This window comes from Varanus komodoensis, unplaced genomic scaffold (assembly GCF_004798865.1).
Source record: "Varanus komodoensis strain SLA01 unplaced genomic scaffold, ASM479886v1 scaffold14_1, whole genome shotgun sequence".
NCBI lineage: Eukaryota > Metazoa > Chordata > Lepidosauria > Squamata > Varanidae > Varanus > Varanus komodoensis.
In genome coordinates, this window is record NW_025335438.1 from 4,494,122 (window position 1) to 4,518,825 (window position 24,704).

Below are 24,704 nucleotides of genomic sequence, written 5' to 3' on the forward strand. Positions count from 1 at the left end.
TAAACCTTTTATAAAGCATAATACAAAATGCTTGTCCTAATACCAGTTGAAGAGAGACTCCCTTTAAGAGTAAAGGATCCCATGTATTTGCAACATACATACCCTTCTGCATTTTATCCTCACAAGAAAACTTTGAGGTAAGTTAGGATGAGAAGCAATGACATCTGATTGTCTTCTAGTAGATCAGTGGGGATGTGAACCCAGATCTCCCCTAGGCCAGTAATTCACCACTACATTTCATAAATGTGGAGACAGAATCACACAAATACATAAACCAATAAATATCCATTGGTTGATACCAATGCATTTGAAGTAGTTTCCACTGTTTGGTGTCATTTAGTTCACTTCACAGCATCAATAGACGCACTGAAATAGTTTTGAAATAGTTTTCCTAGTATGCAGTTCTTGACAACCTAAAGGAGCATAAAACTATGTGTGTTTCTTTTCATAACATGCTTTGAGCACATTTTAACAAAGTCTTAGTCAAACTCCGGACTTTTAAAGTGGCATATATGTGCATTTTCTTCATGGCCAATTAAGAACAGGACCATTTTACACATTATAAAGCAGTCAACCAGGACTTGTAATGAGTATACATCAGGCACGTGGAGAAGAAGCAAGACATTGTAATTTTGTCCGTTAGAATATTAGACAAAAGGAATTTCATACATTTGTATTTCTCCTGTTCTTTAATGTCCTTAAAATTAACTTGATTCGATAAAAATAAGTCTGTGATTATTAGTAAGAAATTATTTATACATGTATGTGGTTTTCTCATTACATTTCACAATAGGTAGTTTAATGAGTTAGTGTATTCTTAGAAAGAAGTACAATAATAAAACATTGTGTACGCTTTCCCCAAAGCATCAAGAGAAGCTTGGGTGCCAATTTTAGCAGGTGCATTGTCCATTATAAGATTAATGACCCACTATTATAGGCATAAATTTGGTGAATAATCTTAAAGCACAGATGATCTTGTATACTGCATCCGTGGATTTTGCATCACACACACACACCCAGAATAGGAATGAGTTTATGAATTAAATTATTGTACAGCTCCTTCAGTGTTATGAGTTGTCTTTAGAAAGAGTTGACATGTTCCATTTTATAATACAATGTATTATGCTCAGCAGCAAGAGAAAACCAGGTCGCCAAAAAGCAAGGTGGTTAGACTCCATCAAGGAGGATGTGGGTCAGAGCATAGTTCAGCTGAAAAAGGTGGCACAAGATCAGAAAGTGTGGTGGTATTTGGCCCAAAGGATCACTTATAGTTGGACACGACTGAACAGCTGAACAACAATACAATGTATATGTAAAATGTTTGCCATAAAATGTCACACTAACATAAAAAATCCTTAACTTTTATATTTTAGCAATAAAGCATGGGCAATGTAGAAAGATCCAGTGCTTTAATTTCTTCATGAGTCATACAGGATTCAGTTATACTGATTAGCTCTACTAGTCAATATATAACAGGAAAGGCTTCTTTGGCAGAGCTTTTTAAAACAAAAACATGTTCAAAAGTCCCCCATTCTCCAAGGCCACAATGGGATGAATTCTGCATTATGTTATCCATATGGCAAGGCTGCATTGCATTCTAGGTGGGCAGAAAAATGTAGAATGTTTTGGTCAACCTTACTTGGCCGGTAGGTATGTTCAACTCAATGGATCATACATTTAATCTAGAACTATTTTATACCAGGGTGAGACTGATGAAAGAACATCACAGAGGGTTCTCTGGGATATTGTGCCACAATGTATCTCTAATTAAGCAGGTAAAATCAATACAGGTCAAATCCAGATAAGGTCTATACATATTAGTACTGTTTAGCAAACTGGGAGAAGCAAAACTGAAATGTATAGCTGCAACAACAAGGAGAGAAAAATGCTAATGCTCGTGTGTGTGTATCACATTGCACAAGCAGTGGATTTCCCCAGTGACAAGGGCAGGTAGGTGCATGAAAAGTTGCTCTTCGGGTGCCTTTACACCATTCTGATGTCCTGAGACGATGACTGTTTCTTCTTTCCAAACAGCAGTGCCTCCATCTCTTTGTTTTGCCATAGTTGCATGTTAAAAGAGTCTTCTGCCCACTGCAGGACCAGGCCCTCTCAAGAGGGATCTCTGAAGTATTAGGCCTTTTTTTTGCAAGTATTTACAGAAGGGACCTTGGAGAAAGCTATTAATGGAAAGGGTAATATAAACAGGCACAGGAAAGAACAGTGTTCAGTCAGCATTGTGTGGCATAGTGCCAGGTTAAAGCTAGTAAAGTTTCTTAATCCCCAGCAGACTGATGGTTTCCACAAATAGGCAATGGCTCAAGGAACATGCTCCAGACAAAACATGCAGCTTCACCAATTTACCTTTAGATCTAATGGAACCAGTTAGGGGATCATTGTTTTAGTTAACATTTACTGCTACCGTATGGTTGGTGTGACAGCAGTAGATTTCAACCAAGGTCTACCAGATTATGGGAAGCACTGTGAAACCATCCCGAATTTTAGATTTTTGAATATAATTACTTTTTTAAAAATTCTCTTCACTCATTTCCATTGATTGATCTTATGAATTTGTCTAGTCCTTTATTCAACCCAGTTATGAGTGTTAGCTTTCTTAGACAGTAGGTTCCATAGATTGGTATATTGTAGCGTAGAAAACAGTTCCATTTACTTTGAATTTACAGTGACCTAATTTCACAAGGTAGTTTTGTGTGACAAGGAGTCTAAATAATGGATTTATATTCATGCTGTAGCTCATGTTCATGTAGTTTCCATTGTCATATTAAATTTGATTTTATACTTTTAGCTCAGTACATTTGACCATTGCTTTCAGGGAGGTTAACATGACTCCTGTTAAAGCCTTGGCTGGAATGTAACCACTTGCAAACAACTCAAATATTCAAAGTACTCTTTTTATATTATTCTGATAGTTTCACATTATTTTACCTTACAACTTCCATATAAGGTATACTACTTAAGTAAATGGGGAGTGCTATGATTTAAGTTAATTTTAACAATGAGTGTTACTCATGTTAAATGCCCAGAGAAAGTCAGACTATTTTTCTCCTTTCTTATCATTTTTTCTTGTTGTCTTCAGTTTCAGGTACTTTTATGCTCAATGATTCTAATGATTTATAATCTCTGAATGATTTAGAACTAAGTTAGGATTTGTTCCCAGTGTGCACTTACCAGCATTGAATTCCAGCTTCCATTTTATTGCCAGTTGCCTTCCTTTGAAATAAAGCGCTATGGTATAGACTTCACCACCTTGCCTTAAATGTCAGCATTTTGAATAATTTTATATCATCAGCAAATCTGGAAAACCCACTAGCTACACCTTTTTGCCAGATAATGAATTAATATGATTAATGGCACAGACTCATGGAACATCTTTCTGCTAGCTGTATTCTGTTATTTAATATGTGGAGCTATTCTTTTTCAACATTTTGTATTCTGGCCAATAAAATTGCCCCTGTATCTTGAGTTTACTTGCTACAAAATTGCAAAATTCTTAATGGGTATGGATCAATAATTCAAAGAATTATATTGATAAGTCAGTAGTGGTTCTCACAGTGAGATAGCCTTGTCTAAGGCATGGGCTCCAAGAACATAGGTCTTTTTTAGTCCACTAGTCTCTCCGGGCCAGTGAGATGTTTCCAGGAAACCCATCAACAGTACATCCAGGCAAAACCTTCTCCCATTGGATGCCCCCATCATCTATGTTATTCAGAGCTATAATGACTCTGAACACAAAGCTTTAATTTGGCTATCATGGCTAGCAATAGCGTTTAAGGTTTCAGCCTTCATATTGTTCTGCTTCTACCAGAGGTTGGGCATTATCATGGCTACGTTTTCTGTAGATGTATGTTTAGCCATGGCAATTATACTTGGAAAATATACAGCAGTTTTCTGCTGCTTTCCACTACACCTGCAATTTTCCATACAGAAGCCCCACTGGCATCCCTTACCTTGGTCTCTGACATTGCTGCTCTTCCTGGTCTTGTGGAATTCACAGGGAATTTATCAAGACTTCACAAGCCTAAGCTCCTTTACCCAAAAAAAGTTAGTGTTCCCAAGACTTGGGTCATTTACCACTGCCTGGCACTTGGTGTGACTGAGGTATGTGGTGGTTCTACTCACCAGAGTCAGCCCATAGACCAGCCTCCCCTGTATACACTTAGAAAGTCCCACTGAATTCATACTCCTGAGCATTAGGCTTTATTATTTATTACTTACTGACATTTATATACTGAATTACCTGGTAGAACTCAAGGGAATCTGTAATAATTTAAGACAATAAACCTTAAAAACAATACAAATGATAAAATTGGCAATTTTAAAAGAGCAAAATTGTGAATTGCTCTTCTCTCTCCCATCATCCAACTTTGCTCAGGAAAGGCCTTCAAGCCCTCCCAATCGGCTTCAGTTCCAGATGCCTTGTAAATGGGACATAGGGATGGGGAACTTTTATAACTCATGAACTCCCCATTATTATTTATTCTGGGTTCCAAGCCAATAACTCTGGATATTTTATTTACATTCCTTTCCTAATAGCTCTTTCCATGGAGTTCCCTTTGTCACAACCACTACATAGACCGCTTATTTGATCGCAAATCAAAGCTAGTTCAGATTTCATCAGTACAGAAGAGAAGTGTTCTCCTGCTTGTTCCACTCCACATTAAGTTGGGGCTCACTTACAGCGAACCTTATACTTCTGACTATACTTATTATTATACTATATCTATGCTTACTGTTATGCTTCTTATTATAATTATTGTGCATCCATATTGTACCTTTCTTCCATGTAGTCATAAGCGGAGCCAGCTAGAGCTGGGGGTCAGACTAGATGGTCTGGGAGACCCCTTCTGACTCACTGTTTCTATGTTTCATCCTGTTTGGAGTGATCCTGTTGAAGCACTTCACAGACTAGTCTCCCTCAACCTGGCACCCTAAAGATGTGGTGAAATACAACTATGCCACCCCTGCTAGAGGTTTCTTCCATCAAAGAAAAACTAGAATTCCCAGGGATGGATGCTGATGCCCCATCCAAGTTAGAAAACCAGGCACAGTCTGGTTCATCTGGGCAGATAGCTGAAGGCCCATTCCTGGCAAGGGCACGGGCAGGAAACTTTGCCTCTGAGCATGGAACTTGTCCCCAGGCAGCAGGCAAGTAGGGCTCCTATGAGAAGGAATTATCTCCTACAGAGGAGTCCTGGAGAAATTGACTCTTTATTAATAAAGCTCTGGCAGAACAGCAGCTGAAGTGTGAGTTAAGCTCACAGGCTCTGGTGATATCAGCCTTCAGTGCTTGCCTGCCCAATGCTGAAGACCATGCCTTTTTTCTTAAACCTTGGCTTGGTTATTGATGCTCCATGCCATTGACCCTTGGACTTCTGCTTGGCTCTGCTCCTGGGCTGTGTAATTTATTTGGCTGTTTAACTGTGCTTTGACCTTTGCTTGTCCTGTGATCACTCATACTCACTCATTGGACTGAAAACTCGGTACTGTTTTGTGACCTTGCTTTTTGGATTCATTCTGTTTTGTGACCTTGCTTTTGGATTACCCCATAACTTCGAACCTGCTTTGACCAAAGCAGAACAACAATATATAGTCCAGAGTTCCAGCATAATGAGCATTCTGAATAATTCTTTGTTCTGCATAAACTTCTGGTATCACATTCCTCATCCTTTCTCCAAATAATTTACAAATATTAAATGAAATCTTCTTTATTTTCTGCTTCTGCTTCCTGTTCTTCCTTTCTTCAATTGTTAGTTGGTAGTAACTGACTTTTATATACCGTATTTTTCGCTCTATAAGACGCACCTAGTTTTTAGAGGAGGGATCCATGGAAAGCTTCCTGATAATCACTTCCCCATGGGCTTCATTAAAAGACGGGTTGCCATTTGAAAACACACACTGACCTGTGATTAACAGCTCTCACCTGCTCCGGAGGAGGGGGGGCGGAGCAGGGCACGCTGAGCGCATGCCGGCCAGGTGGTGCCACGTGGTGCAGCCGGGCCGGCAGCGTGCCAGCAGCGGTCTCCGGGCGGCGCGGCAGCAGCGGCAGCAGGTCTTCCCAGGCAGTGGGGGTGAGCAGTCCGTCTCTCAGTGTGGCCGGCAGGTTAAAGCCCGCGGCTCCTCCTCCTCTGCACCGCTCCTCATGAGCAGCACAGCTCTCACCTGCGCCGGGGGGGGCGGGCGGAGCAGGGCTCGCCGAGCGCGTGCTGGCCAGGTGGTGCCACGTGGTCCTGGCGGGCCGGCAGCGTGCCGGCGGTGGTCTTCCGGGCGGCGCCGCGGCAGCAGGTCTTCCTGGGTGGTGGGGGTGAGCAGTCCGTCTCTCAGTGTGGCCGGCGGGTTAAAGCCCGCAGCTCCTCCTCCTCCGTGGCAGGTCTTCCCGGGCAGTGGGGGTGAGCAGTCCGTCTCTCCGTGCGGCTGGTGGGTTAAAGCCTGCGGCTCCTCCTCCTCTGCACCACTCCCCCTGAGTGGCACAGCTCTCACCTACGCTGGAGTGGGGGGGTGGAGCAGTGCGTGCCGAGCGTGTGCCGGCCAGGTGGTGCCACGTGGTACAGGCGGCCGGCATCATCCCGGGCGTCGGGCACACACACATTTGCTCTATAAGACACACAGACATTTCCCCTTACTTTTGAGGGGAGAAAAGTGCGTCTTATAGAGTGAAAAATACGGTATATCTTGAAGTGATATCCAGGATGAAAGAAAATGAAAAGAATAAAAATGCATGTTATGCATAATATTTGAATTCTGCATAAAAGGATAAAATGAATACCAAGGTCAGTAAAATTCAATGAACCACATGAAAGATCTAAACTCATATCTCTAAAGAGAAAAAAAAAACATCAGTGGAAAGTGATAATAAAACAATATTGTTATGATACTAATAAAGCCTCCAGGGATTAAAAAAAAACATACCCTAATGGCAAAGGTATATATTAAGGCTGCCTTCAGGATGAAGTTGTCTTGGGAGATAATTCCACAATTTTTAAAATAAGTTATTGATTCACAAGAAGACTTACTTTGGCTGCTTCCCTGTTTTCTTTCTACATCTCCAGCTCACTAGCAGAAGTTTGTGCGCTATGTCCCCAAGCCTTTCATATTGATATTATTACCCACCATGATAACGAAATGCTTCCGTTTTTTTTCTTTTTTTTTGGTATCATCCAGTTCAGCATTTTGAATCCCATGCCTCTTTGACATCTAGAGCAGCACTTCAGCTAGTGCAACCAATGATGGAGTCTGTGAATTTTGTATCCAGGGATAAATATGCCCTATTTATGTTCCCTGTTACTCCAGAGTTCTGATATTCCCAAAAGCATTTATGGCAGAATGAGACCTTATGTCCCTAGTGATTACTGTTCACGTTGGGTTTCCCTGTAAGCATCGAATTGCTATTGCACAAGAGGTCCCTTGCACAATACAACTGGTGGAGGATTTTGCCCCATTGGTTCTTGCCCAAAGTTCTCTTCTGAGACCTGAACTCAAATTCACCTTGGCTTTGAGACTCCCAGTAGCAGCATACATATCTTTCCTTTTTTAGTTGTCATTGTTCCTTTTAACTTTTTCTGGCTTTGTTTGGCTGCCTTTCCTTTTTCTCTGCACAATTGTTAAAATTTCTTTCACATACACAGTTTGAGAGCAATTCAGATCCGGCCCTTTAATAGCTGAGTTATCCTGAATCAGATGTTTCTTAGTTCCTGCCAGTTTTTCCCCACATGCCAGTTTAAAAACTACTTTGCAAAGACTTTGATTTCCCAGTGTGTGTTTTGATTGGACCATGAAAGAATCATGATGTCCAGTCTCTACCTCAAGTCTCCTATTGTCAATGATGGAGGCTATTTTTCCAAAGAATCAGACAGACAGCAGATTCGTGTGGTCAAAGGTCAATTTCATGTGGTCTTCATTCTGACTTTCTATGGAGAGTCTTTTGCTCCCGTTGCTGAGGAACTTATCTGCCTTTTACTTCTTATCGAACTTTTACTGTCTTGTAGGGCTTTGTGCATTGCACTTTGCTTCTAAAATGCTACCACACTGAAGTTTTAGTTATCCATATGATGCTTAGCTAGGTTACTCCTTGTGCTATATCTGCACTAATGGTGTGTGTGGCCCACACTGTGCCATTCTCAATCTGTACCATTTCCATCCCTAACTGCACAGTGAAACAGTCAGTGTGGCAGCATAGTTTCCCAATCGTATGTGCACTATTATTCACAACCACTCCTTTACATGCCTTCAGGCTTTGAAAAAAATCAGAAAGCCGGAGTATAATAATAATGCCTTCCTTGGACCAACCAAGCATGCTTTTGAATTCTCCCAAACTCCTAATCATGCAAGCTGTTGAACAAAGCAAAACAGGAGAGAAGAAGTGTGTATGTGTACATACATTGCATATTTTTATCCCTGAGTTAAGACTGAGTGTAGAAGAAATCATGTAAAGATGTTTGGGTCAGTGTAACTGGATTCGATGGATTGCAGGGCTCTTGGGTTCTGGTAACCATGACCTTGTTGGTACTGAGAAGTTGGGCTTGTTTACGCTTAGTGGACTTTCTAGTCACTTCCAATCTGGTTATTGGAAATGAGCCAGATGGCTGCTGTTGTTATCTATGAATTCCCATTGCTAAGATGGGGTATGGTTTGCACATTAAAAAACCTATTTACAAATGTGTGTAAATTTACACAGTTTGTGCAGATGTATGCAATTTGTGCAAATTACCATGTTTTGCACTTTTGTAAAATCAGCTCTCCATTTCTGGAGCTCTGAATGGTGGCAATCCATTGGATTTTCACTACTCTCTAATTCTTCACACAGTGATAACTTAGCACATTACAAATTTCCTCACCAAGGAAACTTTTGAGTCCGTGAGGCCAACAGATCTAATTGACATGGGGTGGGGGCTGCAAGCACTCAAATTGTTCTTTGGATTATACATATTCTTGCAGGATAAGAACAACCCTGATGGAAAAGGTATTAAACCAATAAAAACAGGACAGTTCAGTATACTATCATCAATCTAATTTTGTCTATATATTGATCAAATGATATATCTATTTATCACACTTTAAAGGTTTCCAAGGAAGATCCCAAGTGAGTTTGAGGTTAATAATAGGTACCATATTTTGTAAATCAGCCCCTCAGATGAGTTTGAGGTGAATATGTAATAAAATGATATTTAGGTACCATATTTTGTTTACCATCCTATTCTTAAAAGAAATTCCATAAATATATCAACTAGAGATTTTGATCAAAATGGTGAGCTTTGTCCCTATGTACCAGCTGAGAATTCAATACATACATACATATTTAAGCAAAAGTCATTGGAAGTTGAATGGAAAAATTTGGAGGAGAACAATAGGGCAAGAAAAAAAATGAACACTCCAAATCATTGGGAAAAAAACCCCCTATCATTCATACCAAGAATGAAGAGCTTCATGGCATCCTACTTTGTATCTGTACAAATTGTATAAAACTGAAAGGTATTTGCTATGAAGGAAATCTTATTGTCTTCTCTATGCCATAGGAATGAGTGTAAAAAGTTCAAATGCTCAAAGCAGTTACCAAATTGAAAAGAGTGCTTGTTGTCACAAACTGCTGTTTTATTTTATTTTTTTGACAGATTAGATAGATGACTGTGGATGTCCAGGAACAAGTGCATTTCATACAGAAAGGCAGAACTGACAGAAAGGGACTACTTAACAATTTACCTGTTCATTGAAAATGGCACAAAACTATGAATTTCTCCAGTTCAGTCTTCTTCTGTATCTGTCATCAGCAAGGCAGCCTCATCTATCACATGGAATTGTATATATGCTTAAAATTGTGCTGTTGTCTTCTTACTATTAGAGTTCATGTATCAAAACATCACATTTTTATGGTTATAAATATCCTCTAGTCAAGGACAGAATTTTTATCTGAAGGCAAGAAATCAGGTACTGGAAAAAGGGTCACCCAGTCTAAGTACTTTGGAAAAGCTTTGCTTTCTGAAGATTAATCTTTGATCCACTCAAGCCTATAATATCTATATGGCCAGAAGGTAACTTATTGTGAGCTCGTGATGCTACGATAGTATGTAAAATCATGACCTTGTTTAAAGTCAGTGGGGCTTTGTAACTCATTCTCTAGTATAGCTGAGTTTTTATTTGTTGTGAATAGTTTACTTCCAAACTCACATGTGCTTGAGTGTGAATTACTTCTGCTTAGGATAGTGCTGCAGGTGAGTTAGCCTCTCCTACATATACTTGCACAAACTTTTTCTTCTATTCCAGTTTTGTTTTGTTTTTCATTGAACCTTCCTTAGGAGATAGATTTTTCTTTCTGTTCTGTTCTGAGCATTTTAATATATATCAAAGCTCTATCCTCTGTTAACAGAAGATTCGGTCATCTCTATCATTCTATGCAGTAAGGTGAAATCAACAAGCAAGCAAGCTGTGCCAGCCACAATGGCCTATTTGTTGCAGCCCCATTAAACCAGGGGTGCAGAACGTCAGGCCTGAGATTCCGCCCCTCCCCCCGCTCTCATCAGTCCAATGGATTGGTAGTTTTTCAGCTTGTGCGATGTTTCTTTCCCCATTCAGAATGGTTGAAAAGCCTCACCTAAGGTTGGTTTATTTATTGATTGCATCTCTATACCACCCATTAGCTGAAGCTTTCTGGGAAGCTTACAGCATTTAAGCCTACACAATGCAGTACAATAAAATATAATATAAACCTTTAAAAATATGGTATAATAACCAAATAGGGACCTAGCATCAGTGCAAAGATTTAAAATAAAGGAACTAAAATTTTAAAACTGAAACCCCAAAATTCCTAGGAAAATTCAAAAGGTCTTTACCTACTGGCAAAGTTGAAATTAACTAAATTATTTTGAGTTGCTTCACCAAGTATTCCTGATGAAAATGAAATGAAATATATTCTATATAGTATGCTGAATCTGGAGTGTATGCTGTATTAGAAATGTCTATATGGCACATTTGAGGGAGAGTGGAGTAAAGCGGGCAGCAACCAGGGCCTCTCCTTCATTATGAATCCCACTGTGAAGAACTGATTGTAAGACACTATGAGAGTTGAAATTTGGATTAGAAATTAAATATAATAATCTAAAGTAAATTACACCAAATAGCAGTTGTAACAAAAGTGGATACTTTGTCTGCCAGTGGTGACAGGCTGCTTATAAGTGTGCTGGCGAAGTGATAAGTGACAGAGAAGCTAGCACAAATCACAGACCTCACACAAACATGTGCACACATGCTTGTATATTTATTTATTTATTGCACTTCTATACTGCCCCATAGCCCAAAGGGTTAGTTGGTTGGTTTAGAAATTAAGAAAAATATAAACAACCAATGAATAATCATTTAAACAACACAATAAACAATAAAACCAATATAGCAACCTCACCAACCCACAGTGACTATAGTCAAGATTAGCACACGGCAAAGCAGCAATAATCATAACAACAACATATCTGGAAAATTAAAAGGTTTTCACTTGGCACTAGGAACCCCCCCCCCCCCCCCCCGGCCCATAGCTGACGCCAAGCATACCTCTCTGAGGAGTATGTTGCACAAATAGGATGCCCCTGTTGAAAAGGCTCTTTCCCTGTCAGTGCCCCCTTACTTCCTTTTTGGGAAGGTGTTCCCTAAGGAGGATCTTAGGGACTGAATAGGAACATGCAGCACAAGGCTCCAGATAACTTGGCCCCAAGCCTTTTAGGGCTTTAAATGTTAGAAGCAGCACTTTGATCTCATGGGCCCATTCCGCCTTAGCAATGGTACTGCTCTGTGCTGAATCAGTTAGAGTTTCCGGACCATTTTCAAAGGCAGCTCCACATTGAGCTGATAGCAGTAATCCAGACAAAAGATTACCAGAACATAGCTAACTGTAGCCAGATCCTTTCTGTCCAGATAGAGTTGTAGTTGGTAAATCAGCCTAATCTCCATACCACTGTTATTCAAGTGACAATTCTGGCTCCTGAAACACCTCCAGACTATGAAGCTTATCCTTTAGGGAGTGCAACCCTGTCCAGAACAGCCTGAATATTTCCCAACTGCACCGACCATCCACCCACCAACAGGACCTCTGCCCTGCCTGGTAACAGAGCCTCATCCAGTTCCTTATCAAGTACAGACACTTTTCCTGCAATTTTCCTGTACATGTGCTACTAACCCTGCTTTTTTGGTCTGCAAATCACATTGCAACCTTGGAAATGCTTTGACTACAACCACATATTGTGTCCATATTTATATTCATTCCAGAAGGTGTGCACTGGGTAAGTCCAGAGAGAGAGAGAGAGAGAGAGAGAGAGAGAGAGAGAGAGAGAGAGAGAGCGCGCGCGCGCGCGCGCGCGAGCGCGCGCGCGAGCAGCAACAAATTTCACATATATCTCTAGTTTAAATGCTTCCATAGCAAGACTGCTAAAGTACCACTGTGACGGGCTAGATAAGATGTAATGGAGTTAAGCAAAAACTACAATTGCAAGACCTTTGTATCCACATTACAGATTAGGTGATGCCTTATAATCAAGCACATTTTAGAACATTGCATAGATGATTCATCCATATTTTTATTCATGAACGTGTTTTGTTCTGACAAAGCATCACTTGCAGAGGGAATTTATATAACTCTTATATAACCTGTTCTGCTTTCAAACTTTTCTTTTGGAACTCTTTTTAAAATATTCCTTTTGAAGCAATGGTTATCTATTTATATTTCACAAAACTGAAGAAGTGTTATCACCCACGAATATTTATTTGGATACAGAAGAAAGGATAAAAGGATAGTGGAGTGTGTTTTCTCTGTGTGTTCCTGCTTACTTAGCTAAGCTCAGCGGTTGTAGGAGCTGTGCACAGTGTCACTCCTCCTCCTCCTCATTAATACTGAGTATTGTAAGTAACCACAAACAACGCAAGAGGAATCCATCTCATGGATGGTCAATATGCCAAATAGACACATTTTTCTGAGGCTTAACACTGGTATGGGGACTATCTTCAGTGTAGGGATTCTTCCATTGATTGCTATCCCTTTGCTCACTGTTTTATTGTCCTGAGCTGCACTGCAGCAGCTCCTGTACCTCTCAATAATGTGACCTCCAAGCCTTTGCCTTTTAATGCTTTAATGTTAAAGCCTTTTGACAGTGAGAGCTGCATGACAATGCTTTGTACTTCACAGATGGGGAGTTTAGTGGAGTCGTCATTACTATTTGCAGTGGACTTCATGTTCGTTATAAAACAAATTTTGTTTGGTTTCTAGGGATGGGATAAAAGGAGAAGAAAGAACAAAGGAACGCTTAACATTTGAGAAAGCCTCCTTTTCCATTTTCCCTGTGGATTTTTAGAAAATTTGAGGAGGAAATGCTTTTTCCCAGTAAACATTTTTGGCTTTTCCCTCTGCCATTTTTCTCTAAACTTTGAGCTCTCTAATGGTACCAGTTTCAAATTACTTGTTAAAGTAATCAGTTGTCCATATTTGATCGGGGAACATCTCAAGTGATGTTAACTGGGTTTCATTAGAAATCACCTGGGGTAATCTTACAGAAATCTGTAGAATCACAGTCAAAATTTATATGATGTCAACTCCTTGTATATTCACAGGTTTGTTTGTTTGTTTGTTTGTTTATATCCTGCCTTTTTCCTACAAACGACTCAAGGCAGCGTACACCATTTTCCTCCTTCATCTTATCCCCACAACAACAACCCTGTGAGGTAGGTTGGGCTGAGAGTCTGTGACTGGCCCAAAGTCACCCAGTTGACTCCATGGCTGTGTGGGGACTAGAACCCAGATCATCTGAGTCCCAGTCCCATGCTCTTAACCACTACACCACACTAGCTCTCCACACAGGTTGTCCAGGAAATACTCATAGTGTGGGGAGGGCAATTTCTAATGGAAAAAGGGTGTGTGGAATTCTTCCTTGGCCTGCTACTTTTTGACTTTCCTCCTGTTTTTTTTTTCTCAACTGGCATTTTTGCTGGGTTTGGAACCTATCAGGAAGAAGGAAAAGAGAATACAGAAAGCAAACAAGTCAGAAGGAAGTTCCAGTAGAATTCTCCCATATGTACCTTTTCCATCTGAAGTTACCTCTGTTCAGACATTCTTTGTGGAAACATTCTTTGTGAACGGATCCCCATCTGAGCCTTTTGCATCTTGAGCACAAAAATCCAAAGGGGGATTCTATATGTACTCAGAAGTTCTCACTGTGATCAGGGGCTATGGTAGCAAGACTGATTTTTATGTTCAGTGCACAAAACATTGTTGCGAGTGAGGCTTGTGCACACAACCATCTTCACACATTCATAGTGATCTCCTGAAATGGGCTATTGCCTCAGGACCAAAACAGGCATTAGTATAATCCTACAGCTAGTGCCTAGTCATACTTTGTTTTGTATTTTTATTCCAGTGTAAGTCCAGGGAGTAGAGTCCATATTGATGTTCTGGTATGAGGGATAGGAGAAATTTAAACTTCCACTATGGGCCTGATCTGGAGTGGTGGAGAGTCATACCTTCTCTTTATGTTCAGCTACTTAAAGTAGACTCATTAAATTGAGTGGGACTTAAATTAGGCATAACTAAATTGAATCTAATTTATTTCAATGGGTCTACTTTAAGTAGGACTAATATTGCATACAATACCATATTGCAAGATAGTGATCTCTTTATTTCTAATGCTCATTATTTTGTAATATGAATTTAGGTGACTGACCAGAGCCTTCAGCTTAGATTCAGCAGATAGCAATGAGAATCTTGATCTGGGTTGAGCCACCTGTGCTTAAAGTAGAATAATTTTTAAATGTTTTTAAAAAGATGTATCTGCTAGTTTCATTTTTAAAGTAATGTCTGCATTGCCCCTCACCTACCAGGGGCTTGGCAGTGTCTCTCATTTTGAAGACTACTCTTCCACTGATTAGTTAGAAAGGTACTCTATGCTTACTCAAGATCTGCTCTGAAATAAGCATTTACAATGTGGATTTATCTAGTTGATGTTCCTTTCACATCAAATCATTCCAACTAAATTTGAGAAATGCAGCTTTGTTGCTATTGTTGTAGTTAATGGTATTTTACATTAATATATAATAACTATAATATTTCATTTTTATGTAACATTATCTTCACAATCGCCTGCATTATCCTAGGAATTAGGCTCCGGCTTATCAAATAATTCAAAATATAGAAGAAACCACCAGTGTAGCAATATCCATCATTTAAATCTCATTTCTCCCATAAACTCACTTAGGAAAGCCATGCTTCTTCACCCTGAGCCTCCCCACTCCCCAGCCCCTCCTGCCACACCCCCCCCCGCCCCGTAATGGGAGAGATAGCGCTTACAATGTTGTTGTAGGGATTGCAACTGGATAATGTGTGTGAAGTGCTTTGAAAGTTCCATACAAATGTTAAGGATTATTAAAGCTGATCTTTACCCCTTAAGAATATTTTCTGTCCAGAAATCTGTGAAAATGATTTGTTTTAAGAATGAAGTGAACAATGCCACTGATCAGGTCATTATCTTTGTCTATTTCTTTTTTGTTGACAGCATAAAGAACGTCACTCCAAAAGTAGGAGATGCTGAAACCCGTAAAGCTATTCGTCGTGCCTTCGATGTGTGGCAGAATGTAACCCCTCTGACATTTGAGGAAGTCCCTTACATTGAACTGGAGAATGGCAAGAGGGATGTGGATATTACTATCATTTTTGCATCGGGGTTTCATGGAGACAGCTCTCCCTTTGATGGGGAGGGAGGATTTTTAGCTCATGCCTATTTTCCTGGGCCAGGAATCGGGGGAGACACTCATTTTGACTCTGATGAGCCATGGACTTTGGGAAACCCTAACCATGATGGTAAGAGCACAGTTCTATTTAAACAGCCCCTGTTTCTGGTTATTGCACAACATTATGGGCCAACCCATAAGACAATTCCATATTTAGGTGTGGCACTTAAAAACCACAATTGTTGCCTTCACTTTGAAATGTGTCAAGTAGTTTGATTTAACTTTAAAATGAATCATTAGGAATTGCCTAACACATTAATTTTTTTCCTGCATATGTTTATGTTGTTAATTTTGTTGGTGTGCAGCTTTTAAAAATGATAACTCCAAATATTGTTCACATGCAACAGTGTAAGTAGTCTTTACAGAAAGTATATGAAGATACCACAGGTACTATACTAGTTATTTGCAGTGATATTATATTTTCCAGTATTTGGCTTTAAGGTCTTTTTTCATATGTGGTAATAACTGCAGTCATATACATGATCATATTTCATTAGTGGTGAATAGCACCCATGGTATATAAATGAGCAACCAATGGAAGAGGAGTAGAAGTAATTGATTAATGGTGTTCGTGAAGCCAGTATGACAACAAACTGATATGATTTTCTCCATCTCTGCTGGTATTTGTATGCATGCTGTTGCCTGGTCCCAGCATGAGCCTAACCACATTAGAAGGCTGGGTACATGCAAGAGCATCACAGAGAGACTCTGCGTGGGAGGTATCGTCTCACGCAAGTCCAAGATAGCACTGTCCACAGAACAACAGTTGACTTGGGGAACCCCTTAGGCAGAAGTCATGAATGTGCATTTATGTATAAAATGTATGTGTTGGCTTCCCAACTGAAAAATGCCCAATGTTATATAGAGTAAATAGTAATTAAAGACTAAAAAGAAAAGTAATGATGCAAGATGAAACCATACCAAGAAAGAATCTATACAAGAAGACTTGAAACATGGCAGTGCATTTGAAGTGCCATTAAGAGTAATGCCTGTGGAAATAACAATACTTGTTTTAACAATAACAATAAATAACATCTATAGAGGGTGTGGGCAGCTCCTTTAAAACTAAGCTGTGAGCTGACCTGAAGGACTTCCACAGGGAAACCACCATAGAGAAAGTTCTGAGTAGTCCTATATTCATTTTCAAACCATTAGGGTGACTCAGTGAGTTAACAGGGTTCAACATCACAGTAATATCATTTCCATCTATGCCACCACATTATAAGCATATTACACAAGTAATGCCAATGTAGTGTATGTCAGAACTTAATTATCTTCTGGCATTATCTTCGTACTACTCTTTCAAGTTCACACAGGCAAGGAGCAACTTACACACATACATGCTACTAACACCTAGAGTACTTACAGGAATATACAGGATCATATAAAAGGATTCTAAGGCTGTACTTCTGCCTGTTAGATCAGGCAAATATTTTGAAAATCTTGAAATTTTAATTTGTTCTAGGAAAACATGTCCAGTCAGTGGTTCATCCTATACAGATTCAATTTGTGCTAATCCAAAAAGTTTGCACTGGTTATTGAAAAAAATAAATGGATATGCTAATTTGTACTATATTATAAATGTTGTAACCTAGAGGGATTTTCATTACGGGATGAATCTGACCGAACACACTTAAGAGCCCATTATCGGGCTTATGCTGTGGCGGTTAGGTCGGCAAAAAAGAAATTTTTCTCCACGTCCATTGCCTCCTCACAATGCCATCCGGCGGGGCTTTTTCAGGTGGTACATAGGCTGGTTCACCCAGGCCCTAAGAAAGACCGGGTACCACCCTCGATGGTCCGCTGTGACGACTTTGCCAAGCATTTTAAGGAGAAAATCGCTCAGATTCGTCACAAACTGGACTCCACTAGTGACTCAGAGCCTTCAGGGGAGGAGCCAATGTTGCTGTCTGGTCCACAATTGATGGATGAATTTCAGTTATTGTGGCCTGATGATGTGGACAAGGTGCTTGGACAAGTACGTTCCACCACCTGCTTACTGGACCCTTGCCTATCTTGGCTACTCAAGAAAGCCAAGGACGAGATAGGGACCTGGATTCTGGAGGTTGTCAACGCCTCTCTGAGGGATGGCTGGGTACCGGCCCCTTTAAAGGAGGCGGTAGTCCAGCCTGTCCTAAAGAAGGCTTCCCTTGATTCAGAGATGGCCACCAATTATAGACCGGTGGCCAACATCCAGTTTCTGGGCAAGGTGCTAGAGCGGGTGGTGGCAGGACAACTCCAAGCACTGTTGGATGAAACTGATTATCTGGACCCATTTCAGTCCGGCTTCAGACCCGGGTACAGTACTGAATCTGCCTTGGTCGCCCTGTACGATGATCTGTGCAGGGAGAAAGACAGGGGGAGTGCGTCCCTGTTGGTTCTCCTGGACTTCTCAGTGGCTTTCGATACCATCAACCATGGTATCCTTCTGGATAGGCTAGCGGGATTGGGGGTTGGGGGCACTGCTATGCAGTGGTTCTGTTCCTATCTCAATGGCCGACTCCAGAAGGTGGTGCTGGGGGACTATGACTCTGTGCCACGGCAGCCACGCCATGGAGTTCCGCAGGGATCCATTTTGTCCCCCATGCTATTTAACATCTACATGAAACCGCTGGGAGAGGTCATCGGGAGGTGTGGGCTGCGGAATCATCAGTATGCTGATGATACCCAGCTCTACCTCTCTTTCTCTACCAATCCAAGTGAGGCAGTGGCTGTACTGAACTGGTGCCTGGCTGAGGTAATGGACTAGATGAGGGCCAATAAACTGAAGCTCAGACAAGACGGAGGTCCTGTTGGTAGGTGGATCAGGCTTTGGGATGGGGAACTTTGACCTTGTCCTGAATGGGGTTGCACTCCCTCTTAAGGACAGGGTCCGCAGCTTGGGAGTGCTCCTTGACCCAGAGCTATTGTTGGAAGCTCAAGTTACAGCAGTGGCAAGGAGCGCTTTCCTTCAGCTTTGGCTGATCCATCAGCTGTGTCCCTACCTGGAGAACAACTGCCTGGCAACAGTGACACACGCATTGGTCACTTCCCGATTAGACTTCTGTAACGCACTCTACGTGGGGCTACCCTTGAAGATGGTCTGGATACTTCAATTGGTTCAAAATAGAGCTGCCAGGCTGCTGATGGAGACTGGGCGTTATTTTCATATAACCCCAGTCCTCCATTAGCTCCACTGGCTCCCCATTGAAGTCTGGGCCCAATTCAAGGTGCTGGTTATCACTTACAAAGCCTTGAACAACTTAGGTCCTGGTTACCTAAAGGAGTGCCTGCGTCCATATATGCCCTCCTGCCCCTTGAGATCGGCGGCAGAGGCCCTTCTCTGGGAACCCTCTGTGAAGTATATTAGGAGAGTGAGTACTCGGAGGAGGGCTTTCTCTGCGGTGACGCCCAACCTATGGAATGCGCTCCCCAGAGAGGTCCGCCTGGCGCTGTCGTTATTTGTTTTTCGGCACCAGGCCAAGACCTTTTTATTTAAACGCTATTTTAATTGTTAAGGTTTATTTATTGATTTTAAGCTGACCAGGCTGTTTCCACTATTTTATGTATTTTATTTATTCTATGTATGTGTGTGTGTGTGTATATATTTGGTATTTATATGTGGGATTTTAATGATTGTAAGTTGCCCCGAGGCTTATGCTGAGGGGGCAGCATATAAGCTGTCTAAATAAATAAATAAATTACATAGCTACCATCAAAAACAGTCAACAGACTATAGAAGCATATTCGCTCACAGAATGGTGTGAGGTTGAGGATGTACAGTGCATTTTCTTGGAAGGTCACGCAATAAGGACACGGTCTATGTATGCTCAGAAATTGCTGTAGCCAGCCTAGCTAGAAAATGCTAGTAGTTGCAGGAATTTCTTCTGTCTGAACACACGTAACATACATAGGATTGTGCTCATTTAAGGTGTAAAAGAAAATAAGAACATTTAATACCTGTCTAAATAGTTCAGATAACTCATCAAATTAAGCCCATTGGTTCATTAAATGATTTAATTAATTAAATTAGCTTGCTATATTGAGTTTGAGAACAAAGCAGGTTCTGGTGCTCTTAAATGCCTTTAGTGGTCTTTAAGGTTGAATAATTATCTGTGATTAGGTCAAACTTTGTAATGTTTGCAAAAAGGAGGAACTATATTCTGGACTGAAATTAAATGGTACTTCAGAAAAGAAAGGTTAACAGTGCTAATTAAGGTTTTATGGGCACACAAAATATATTGAGTTTTATTGATTCTTTTGAGATAATGGTAGAGATTGTTCCTTTTTATTTTATTTTTTAATTCATGGCTGTACCACCCAAAGACTCAGCTTCTTGTTGAACAATGTTTACATTTAAACATGTGTAACAAGGATTTAATCTAATGCTACTTAGGATGAGCTGAACATGGCAACATGTCTAAATGGTGCAATTTCTTTTAGCATGGCAGGCTCAATAAGACAGCAGTTTATTGATCCTAACTATCACAGGAACTAATAGCAACTTCACTTATGTCAAATGAAATCCTACCTTCTTGACAGCAAAATGAACTCTGCTGCTCAAGGTTTACTGTGTACTTAGAGCTTTAAATCTTGGCTCTGCATCAGAGGAAACATTCGATAATCCAAGAACCTGAATAGAAAGAAAAATGTAATGGGAAAGAATTTTAATTAAAGGCCTAGCAGGAGAAACATTCAGAGTAGCCATTTCAGTGCATTTCCTTTGATTAGGTCACTATAAAGATCAAATGTGCAAATGTCTGTGAACGCGCTGCTGCTGCTGCTGCTGCTCTTCACTGCCACTTTAAAGCTAAGGGACATTCAGATACACGGGCACGTGTAAAGCTGATGCTTCAGTGTGAAGGGTGGCACTGGTACAGGATGTGCAGGTTTTTGAAGAGTTAAATGTAGAGAAAACTTACACTTTCAAGGATGAGAAGCAACTGTCTGTGCCTTTCTGACCATGCGAAGGATATTACAGTAGCAGCAGCTGCTGTGCCGCCGCTGCTTGCCAAGCCACTCTTACCACAGCTTAATAACATTGGGTTGTTGTGGAGTGACTCATATCCCACTTGCTCTAGCAGTTAATGCCCTGACACTAGGATATGTGATATTTGCAGTGCCATGTTATATTGAATGTTTATAAACTTTAAGCATCTAATGGACCAATTCTAGACATTTGTGGATGGTGTGATATACTTGCAGAGTAACTATTAGCAGAATGTCACACACTGTTAGTACTACCCTCGTAAGCATTTCTTTGCTGGTGTAACAACTTTCAGGATCAGTTTTTAATGTCACTTAGAATATTGTTGTTGGATATTTATATCAGGTTGCATTCAGAGAGATAAGATTTTGTGTAATCTGCTGCAGAAAACTATATGAAGAATGAGTGTGAGCTGGTATAGCCAAAAGCATTACCCATTATCATTTGTGTTTCACTTTCTTTCCCTTATACAAAGGCATGCACTGCCATTAAAGTGGTTATGTACCACTTTAATGGAGAGGGCACTTGCATTATCCCACTTTTTGCCTATTGTCCAGTTACTTTTTCCTACATTCCAAATTGTGAATCTGTACCATTGAATGGATGTACATGACTGAAAACCAGATACTTGATTTCTCATCTCAGGGGTTCTAACTATTCCTTTCTTTGCACTCTCCAATTCAGTAGCTTGCATTTGGTATATGGGTTGGATCCAGATTTCCATAACTGAAATGGGGCCTTCCCACTGACTTGTGCCTCACGCTTTTCAGAATTCAGTTGTCTTCCATTATGTACTAGATCAGTGAAACCTAAAATAGTGTGACTTTCAAATAATATTTCCACAAAATTAATTATATTAAAATTGCATGAAAAAGATACATAGACTTTACAAGTTCTAAAATAATTAATGCATTTAGATCGTATAAACATTTTATTTGTGCCAATATTGAACAAACTTACTGATTATGCAATAATAGCATCTGGTGATGTTAGGATACTCTAAGTGCTCTGTTGAGTAAACCACATCTGTTTACCTTGGAAAGGAGAGACTAACTACCTCTTCCTACAAGACAATGTTAGTCCCTCAAAAATGGTCATGTTTTAAAGATTTATTTTATTTTGTATAGACTTTCTTGCTTCAGAAGGAATATTTTGCTGTTTTCCATTTAAATAGAACTGGTCATATAATTGCATCCCACAGTTGCTAATGCATTTTTAAGCTTGACCTGATCAAGTGTAATCAAATACATTTCCATTTTTACCTTATCTGCACCTTAAATGTATTTATACACAATATGAATTTCATTTTATTGTAGCTTCTTGTCTGATGAGAGGTCTATGAAATACATTTTTTTTAATGTAAAATGACCACAACTCAGCTCTTGCTATCCAGGGACACCTCAGTGTCAGATCACTACAATAATCCAGGGCATGCTGGCAGGGCAGGAGAAATGATGGAGTGATCTTGACCTCTCCATCTTCCTTTCTACTGATATGCTACTAAACAAGCATTTGAGCATTATTCCTGATTTTTTTTTCTCCCAGCAGGATTTATTTCTGTTTACAAAGCCCAGCAAGGAAAAAATGGCTACTGCTGACCACTTGGGATGGGGGGAAGGGGGGCATAGCAGGTCATCTCTGTCCCCCTCAATATTGGGATTATTGGGATTAATTGGCAGACCAATTCTATAAATGGATCTCTTACTCTAAGGTCTATTTTGATCTTGATGTTACCCATTTATGTTCTTTTTTAATTCTGCAAAAGCCTTTGGCTTAACTTTTTCACTTTCTTCATTTAAACTACAACCTAGAAAACAAGGATATTTGTGTGTTCTTGTGTAGCTTACTTCTCCCTTTTTGTCACAATATGGCTTTTTAGTGTTAAAAAACGCTCTTTCCTTTCCGTCGGAAGCGAAAAATATCCCAGGCAGGCAGAGACTTCTTTTTAGAACTTTATTGCAATAAAGGGAACAGAAGGGAATGGCTTCCCTTTCCATTGTTCTGTTTACCTGAGCACATGTTCACACATCCCTTTTGAACCCTGCGCCTGGCCGCTTGTTCCCTCCTCCTTTCCCCTGATTGGCTGGGTACTGAGAGTTTACATTCTTTCTGCCCGCCTACTCCGGGCTGCCCCAATACCAGCCCTTCTTCCCAATCCAGCCCTGCCCCTGGTGGGCTACAATAGGTCATTTGTCCTGCCAATCCTGCTTATTTGTGAGCAGGAAGCCACTTAGTCCATCTCCAGCCAGTTTGCCTACTTGCCGGCTCTCTGCGTGCCCCCTCCCTTTTCTTGTTGAAAAGATAGTTTTTTCCCGCTCCTCCTTTCATTCCCCTTGTTCCAAATCACCTCTCCCACCCTTTTCCTATCATTAGGACAAGGTCCTTCCCACTCCTCCTTCATGATATCTTGCTCTGTTAAATACTTTATGCACTGTTTTTTTTCTAGAGCTGAGCTGAAACCCATGAAGTCAATTGTTTTAGTTTCTGGGCAGGATGTTAGACCGTTCAGCAGATAAAGTTCTGACTTGTATCAGCCTAGTAGCTGTATGTTTGATTACAGCACTTTCACTGAAATTGGTATGATTCATTGGTGCCCATTTGATTTAGAAAGGCTAGATCAAAGAATTCGCAGAATGGTGTAGTAGGATGCAATCCATTATCAATAGTGAATGAGCTTTGATATAGTTTGGGATGTCCCGTTTCATTTGAGGGTGAAATTCAAAGTCAAGATGCCTTATGAAGACTATATTTTTGGTCATCAAAAGACACAATAAAACAAAATAAGTTAATTATGAGGTAAGACTCATTTCTTGGGCCAGAATCCAATGGGGTACTTATGCTTCCACAAATTCTTTTCCAACCCACTGATTTCCTTCCTCAGGATCGAAGTCTTTCTTACTACATTGCACAGGCAGGACCCAAAACTAACAGAAATACTTATGTCTGAACATTTTGGGTTGCCCTTGAAGTACTAAATTGCTGTTAGGCAGGTGTTGAGGGCTGCTTGTCCAAAGTAATTGGAGCAGAAGTGCCATGTTTGATACTGTCCTCAGATGTATCTCCACGCCCCCTACACCTATTGTTTAAACTCTGGCTCCTGTGAGATGAAACCCAGTTATTCTATAGTCTGTTATCATTTAAAATATCAGTAAAACAGCCAAGAACTTCAGTGACAGATTGTTTAGAAGCTAAACTGATCTCCAGAGTGTCAAGAGAATTTGCTGTCTGAGTGATAGTTCTTCTCATGTTCCTCTGGTCTACATGAGGCTGGGAAAAGGCAACAGCTTGATTATTTAGCAAAAATGCAAATCACCAACCTCCTTAAAAGTACCAGGCTCATTTTCCACACTATATTGCTCTGCTAATGAAGGCAATTTGAATTCTGTGTTTCTCAAAAGAGATGAACAACTTCTTGGAGTGCTCAGTAAAACCTTAATATTTCTTTGTTGTTGTTTCATAAATCTTGTTTGACTTACTCATGCTTTTAAAGCATTCATATTAATTCCAAGCAACAAGGGCAATAAAGTTTTGTAAAGAAAGAAAAAAGTGAGAGTGAGCTTAATCTGAAACAACATGAAAGTTGCTTGGGACAGGACTTTATTATTATTTTGTTTCTTGCTACCATTATAATCTGCAATGAGCAATAATTTAACAAACTATCCAGTAGCCTGAAAGTTTGACTAAAGTGCAGAAACTTCTGCTCAAGTGCCAGCCATAGCCTTCAGTATTGTCCCACATAAATAAAATACTGACAGAGTTGAAACTTAGTCAAGTCTTTGTTAGAAATGCAAACTGTGAAGACCTGGGATCCACTGGGAATATCCTGGATCCTTGTTTGCTGAACCCCCACTTGTCCTGCAAGGACATGGACAGGCCTTCAGTACCAAACTAAACATTATATTGGATGGTTTGACCATATGCTTCTCCTCTCCCCCATTTTTTCCTTTTTCCTTTACATATTTAAATATATGCA

General features: G+C 40.3%; 1 protein-coding gene across 1 annotated transcript in view; it reads left to right on the forward strand.

Moving 5' to 3' along the window:
• The window catches only part of MMP16 (matrix metallopeptidase 16), a 195,773-nt gene that overhangs the window by 104,667 nt on the left and 66,402 nt on the right, over positions 1-24,704 (forward strand). The window contains exon 4 of the mRNA XM_044424026.1: positions 15,531-15,835. Coding sequence (XP_044279961.1) covers positions 15,531-15,835 — 305 coding nt within the window. The remainder of the gene's footprint in view (positions 1-15,530; positions 15,836-24,704) is intronic.